Source organism: Oryza sativa, chromosome 1, assembly GCF_034140825.1.
Source record: "Oryza sativa Japonica Group chromosome 1, ASM3414082v1".
Lineage (NCBI taxonomy): Eukaryota > Viridiplantae > Streptophyta > Magnoliopsida > Poales > Poaceae > Oryza > Oryza sativa.
In genome coordinates this window covers 3,676,036-3,682,611 of record NC_089035.1, presented here as the reverse complement: position 1 = coordinate 3,682,611, position 6,576 = coordinate 3,676,036, and the positions used below count along the sequence as shown (strand labels likewise).

At 42.2% G+C, this 6,576-nt stretch overlaps 1 protein-coding gene across 1 annotated transcript; it reads left to right on the top strand.

Annotated features, from left to right (window-relative positions):
- Positions 1-726: 726 nt before the first annotated feature.
- LOC4327640 (protein NSP-INTERACTING KINASE 3) lies at positions 727-6,330 on the top strand. The gene is made up of 11 exons (XM_015765775.3): positions 727-1,186; positions 1,533-1,665; positions 1,761-1,832; positions 1,926-2,069; positions 2,159-2,230; positions 2,346-2,405; positions 2,527-2,624; positions 2,704-2,853; positions 3,923-4,264; positions 4,774-5,165; positions 5,763-6,330. The coding sequence occupies exons 1-11, from the start codon at positions 1,084-1,086 to the stop codon at positions 6,081-6,083; spliced, it is 1,887 nt and encodes a 628-aa protein (XP_015621261.1). The 5' UTR covers positions 727-1,083; the 3' UTR covers positions 6,084-6,330.
- Positions 6,331-6,576: the final 246 nt, after the last annotated feature.

Here is a 6,576-nt window from a genome sequence, read left to right as displayed (position 1 = left end):
AATTATACCGTTTGTAGGGCCAGAAGAGAGAGAGAGAAAGGAGGGGTGACAGTGTGACAGAGATTGCTGGATAGGCTGGGAGTAGCGACGAGACAAGAAAGGACGAGACAAAATAAAAGGTGAGCATGTGACTCGCCAGTGATCCCCAGCATGCAAAGCTTTTGCCCATCCATCCTCCTCTCCTCTCAAGATTAAAACTTTTTTAAAATTTTTTTACTAATCTTTTATCCTCCCCATCATTCTGTTTTATATTGCTAGATTCACCGCGCCGAGATGAACATGCGCCTTGCCATTAGCGCCCCTCCTCGCACCAAAATGACAACCCGCAAACCGGCCCCAATCCTGAACATTAGTATTTGTTTTTTTATAATCTTCACAGAATACTACTCTACTGTATTTTACTACAGTGTTCAAGATGATTACATGGTTGTTAGTGGTAATCTAATCTTGGAGCGAGAAGAGCAGCATTCTTGTCATCAGTATGGTTGGCGTTTGCCGTCTTCCGTAAGCAAAAGCTTTGCAAAAACAAAAACAAAATCTTAACAATAGTGTTAAGAAACAAACAATGCGCTAACTAACCTAAGCTGCTAAAATCTAATCTTGGTGAGTGGTAAAGAGGAAAAATTTGGAGAGATGACGATGGTGATGATGGGGTCGCTCGCGCGGTGATGGACGGATGGCAGCGTAGGCACGCGCATCCGTGTCGGGGGAGAGCGAAAAAAAGTTGTTTTCTTTTCTTTCTTTTGGCGGTTTTGCAGCGGCGCGGCGTGTTGCGGAGGGGAGGATCGATTGATAGGGGTCGGAGCGGCTGCCCAGGCCGGTGCTCCCTGCCGTTTCTTTCCCTTTCCCTCTCTCTCTCTACTTCTCTCTGCCTCTGCTTGCTCTGCTCTGTATCTGTGACCATCTCGCTTCGTCATCTCGTCGTCGTTTGTGTTCTTGGATTGGGTTGGGTTGGGTTGGTGAGGTGGGGAGATGGTTTGGTGAGGAGTTGTGTGTTGCTGCAGCTGCAGCTGCTCTGCTGGTGTGGGGGTGGAATTGTGTTGGGTTTCTTTGGTTGAGGAGAGAGGAGGGCGAATCTGTGGGATGAGGATGCGGTGGTGGGCGGCGCCGCTCGCCGCCGTGCTCGCCGTGATCCTGCTGCCGTCGTCCACCGCCACGCTCTCTCCCGCCGGCATCAACTACGAAGGTAACGCTTCTTGCCTTCTCTATCTAAGAATCCCAAGAAAAATCCAACGCTTTTCGATGCTGCCGCTGCTCTCATTTTATAATGTCTGTTCAATCTGTTTGTTGCCTTTATTTCAAAAAGAAGAAGTCTGTTCTTTTTGGATTAAAGAGGATCCAGTGAAATTTTGATAATAAAGATTTGGTTCTTTTTGGGGGGCAATCTCGATTCACAAAGCAAGCGACTCTCTCATGCAAAGCGACAATCCTCCTGGCTTTGAACAAAGCGCAAATGCTGTTTCTGTGGCTACCAAGCTTGAGCTGTTTGTTGCTAAGATTTGGTGGAGAGCTGAGCTTTGTTTCCTTCGCAGTGGTGGCGCTGATGGCCATCAAGACGGAGCTGCAAGACCCCTACAACGTGCTTGACAACTGGGACATCAACTCCGTCGATCCCTGCAGCTGGAGGATGGTCACCTGCTCCGCCGACGGCTACGTCTCCGCGCTGTCCGTTCAGCCGCCCATTTGTTCATTCCTCCGCAGCCGCCTTCGGCGAGCACCAGCCATGGCTGCTAATCTTGTTGTATCATCTTTGCTTGCAGAGGTCTGCCCAGCCAAAGCTTGTCAGGCAAATTATCCCCCGGAATTGGGAACCTCACCAGGCTGCAATCTGTGTAAGCTGTCACTGATGACTGATCCGGCCTTGTTTGTGCTGCCTATGGCATTTCAAGAAGTATTACAAGTGTTTCAACCTCCTTGTTCTACAGGCTATTACAGAACAATGCAATATCTGGCACTATTCCTGCCAGCATAGGCAGGTTGGGGATGCTGCAGACGCTTGACATGTCAGACAATCAGATTACTGGGAGTATCCCGAGTTCAATTGGCGATCTCAAGAACCTCAACTATCTGTACGATTTCTTTCTTTGGTTCTTGAGTCCTCACTCACTGCCTGCTGCAATATATTTTGAGTCATTTTCCGTTCCTCTTGTTGCTACAGGAAGTTGAACAACAACAGCTTATCTGGAGTTCTACCTGATTCATTAGCCGCCATCAATGGCCTTGCTCTAGTGTATGTCTCTTAATCCTTTTTTTTTTAAAAAAAATCATTTGATCATTTTGTTATTCTTGTCTTTATCATTCGTTGGTATGCTTAATAGTTACCTTGAATTGGTCTTGTGTTGCAGAGATCTTTCATTCAATAATTTGAGCGGTCCATTGCCAAAGATTTCTTCAAGAACTTTCAAGTAAGTAAATTCATCTTATCCCCTACCCCTTTGAACAGTTGAATTCTCACTTAATGCTCTATTTGCATGCTGTAGGCTACTGTCTTATCCTTGCATTTTTGGTATTATACTTATTTGACAGCATTGTGGGAAATCCAATGATCTGTGGTGTCAAGTCTGGAGATAATTGCTCTTCTGTATCGATGGATCCACTTTCATACCCTCCAGATGATCTTAAGAGTGAGATTTTGTTCATCATTGAGCTCTTTTGTATTGTTTTATCTATTTGTGCAACTCATATTTGTTTCCTCTTCCTCAGCTCAGCCACAACAAGGCATCGCAAGAAGCCACCGTATAGCTATTATCTGTGGAGTCACTGTTGGTTCGGTAGCATTTGCAACTATCATAGTCAGTATGCTTCTTTGGTGGCGGCATAGGCGCAATCAGCAGATCTTTTTTGATGTAAATGGTAATGCTCTTTTCATTTCTGCACGCTTTTGTTCCCGTAGTAACTCTATCTAGATTTCGATAGTAATTGATGTCTTCACTACAACAGTGGCTGAATGTTCTGCATTACTTGAGTTTTGAGGCGTATTTTTCACAGCGTTCAATTTGATAGCAAATTTACATGGGACATCCATGTGGTTGAACATGTTGTAGAAATGTTAGTGGTTCAATAACCTATTGATCTTTGCACAAGCTGAATGATTACCTCTACTGAAACTGTATAATATTCTAAAAAAGGAAGGACCCTTTCTGCTGCAAAATTTGAGCATTGCATTAATCTTCCGTGATGTACTATGTGATATCTGTAGCAAGTTTTAAATTCTGTTGATTAGTGGACCATAACAAAGAGGCACCTGTGATCATATGGGTTTTTGCTGACAAGATTCCATGCTCCCAACAGAACTGAATTTGTATGAACAGCTCGTTTCATAAAGCTGCACACTAGTGTCCCTAACATCATGCAAGCTGCCCAAGACAACATTACTAGATGATTATGAAGTACATGACTTAAATGAGTCCTTGACCTGGGCCATGCCCTAATATGTTCAGTTTCTTACTTAGTCATGAAGGGAACCTTGATTATTCTCTTCTGTACAAAGACGCCATATGTCTTGAATTTACTAGCTGAAAGATTCCTAGTGGAGTTGCCTCTGGGATTTTACACATGTTAATGCATGGGTGCTTGTCTTCTTTTTTACTTTAACATCATACACAAATAAATGGCCAAGCTTTTTTAGTGGACAAGTATTAAATTTACTCTTGGGCCCAACTGTAAAGAGAGATAGCTTTATTCCCCTATATTAGGCGTGTTTGTACTTTTAGGAAAACCTTTGGTGCAGTTCAGAACCATGATGTCCCCGTTACCTTCGGTATGCTGATTTGCCATGGATAGAGCATGACATGTCTTCTTTTGCACCTATGGGCTTAATCTGATCTTTTAACATGTTCTATGTTTCTACGCATGCTCTTCCAGATTACATATTTTGTTGTTTCGGTTTCCAGTACAGTAATACTTGATACCTTATCTGCAGATCAATATGACCCAGAAGTATGTTTGGGTCATCTTAAGCGTTATGCCTTTAAGGAGCTTCGAGCAGCTACCAATAATTTCAACTCAAAGAATATTTTAGGTGAAGGCGGGTATGGAATAGTATACAAAGGTTTTCTACGTGATGGTGCAATTGTTGCTGTCAAAAGATTGAAGGACTATAATGCTGTTGGTGGGGAGGTTCAGTTCCAAACTGAAGTTGAAGTCATAAGCTTGGCTGTTCATCGGAATCTCCTTAGACTCATTGGATTCTGCACCACAGAGAACGAAAGATTACTTGTTTATCCTTATATGCCAAATGGAAGTGTTGCTTCTCAGTTGCGGGGTAAGTCCATGCTTGTAAATCTTATGTGTATACATATATGTATTTGTGGCGCTAACTTGTCCTAAGTCTCAAATCCTTAAAAAAAAAGTTGAAGAAAAAGATAGACGAGTTTATCACAAGGGAGAAACATGATTATGAACTTCAACCATAATTTTTTAGATGTAAAATTCTCGTGCGCATCTGTCATAACTGTCGAGCAAATTTGCCACTAAGTATGCTACTTACGCTGGTATTAGTTCGTTTTGTTAATTAACTTAAAACCCTATCCCTGCTCCTCTGATTGATTTAGGTGTTTATATGTTCATCCAATACATTGCACTGGTACCATATATGGAATGTGAACTGATCCTAAGCCCATCCAATTGGCATGTCTAGTTCTACTGATTTTATTGCTATACTACTATTCAATAAAAGCGGATGTAATGGAACATTATCTGAGTAGCTTGCAAGTAAATTAACCTTCTCTGTTTTATGCTACATGGCATCTAAACATTATCTATCTTTTTCAGAACTTGTAAATGGCAAGCCAGCTCTAGATTGGTCAAGGAGAAAGAGGATAGCACTAGGCACAGCACGAGGGTTGCTTTATTTGCATGAACAGTGTGATCCAAAAATAATTCACCGTGATGTAAAAGCCTCCAATGTGCTTCTTGATGAATACTTCGAAGCAATTGTGGGAGATTTCGGATTGGCGAAACTTTTGGATCATAGGGAGTCTCATGTTACCACTGCAGTACGTGGGACAGTAGGGCACATAGCTCCAGAGTATTTGTCAACTGGGCAGTCATCGGAGAAGACGGATGTTTTTGGGTTTGGAGTTTTGTTGGTTGAGTTGATCACTGGTCAGAAGGCATTGGACTTTGGAAGGCTAGCGAATCAGAAAGGAGGAGTGCTTGATTGGGTATGTTTTTTGTGTTCTCTATATGCTTACTCACTTTTTCTTTGGAAACAGAGAAATTTTTTCCTTAAATTACTTTTGAATTTTTTCCCCATCCTTGGAGGTATTGAAAGACAAATATCTTCTAATGTTGATTTCTGGTACACCAAATACCTTGTTCCTCGTAATATCTCATTATTAACAGTACCAGATACATCTCTCCTTCAATGCCTCCCAAGGGCCATAAATATGCTTTATATGTCCACTCAGTTTGTTGTGATATGTCCTTTTGTTTCGTCCGTCATAGAGCTTTTTTTTGACAAGTCTGTATGTCATTCTCAGGATCTTTTTTGCCTTTTTTTTGTTGAGTACATGCATTGATAAGATTTGATGTGCAAGATAGTGGAGCTTCTTTTCCCTAGCAGAACAGATAAGCTGAAAAAATGTTCTTGAGAAACTAGATGCATATCTATCTCTATTTATCTAGTGTGGACATCCACCATAATTTAGCATATTCTTTTCAAACCAGTTGAGATCTAAAAGGACTGATAAAGGGTATAATTTGTTCTTAAAGGCGGTTATCATGAGCAGCATTTCTGATAACTTGAGTTTTTGTTCCAGGTAAAGAAGCTTCATCAGGAAAAGCAGCTGAGCATGATGGTGGATAAAGACCTGGGTAGCAACTATGACAGGGTCGAGCTCGAGGAAATGGTTCAGGTGGCCTTGCTGTGCACACAATACTACCCATCTCATCGTCCCAGAATGTCGGAGGTGATCAGAATGCTGGAAGGGGACGGTCTCGCGGAGAAATGGGAGGCATCACAGAACGTCGACACACCGAAATCCGTTTCGTCAGAGCTTCTACCCCCAAAATTCATGGATTTTGCGGCAGACGAATCCTCCCTTGGCTTGGAAGCCATGGAGCTCTCTGGACCGAGGTGATCGGTGTCGATATTCGTTCTTTGCGACAAATGTGTTTGATTTGATTAGAGCTCTTGAGCCGCCCAACTAAGGGGGATGAGAATTTTCCAAATTGAGTAGAGCCATATTGTTGTCTATAGCCGAGGTGGTATTCATTTGTACATACAGTAAGCATTATGTGAGGTGAGCCCATCCTTGTTGCACATCTATAGGTGGCAAAGAGAGATGAGATTGATGAGCAAATATAGAAAAAAAAAGAAGTTTTCTATTGGAGAGTCTCTGCTCCATTTTTCATGCATAACATGATTAGTTTTGCCTGTCTATTGGCACATGTATTTGTTTGTCATTTTGCCAATTACCAGAATACCAACTGCTTGTTAGGTAGTAAGATACATAGAAAAATAGTGAGGTGATGCATCAGGGACAGGGTTTACTAAACCCCGCATGATTACCATGGTAACCATCTCAGTTTTTTTTAAAACCTCGCGGTTTTCACGGTAACTGCGTGACCACC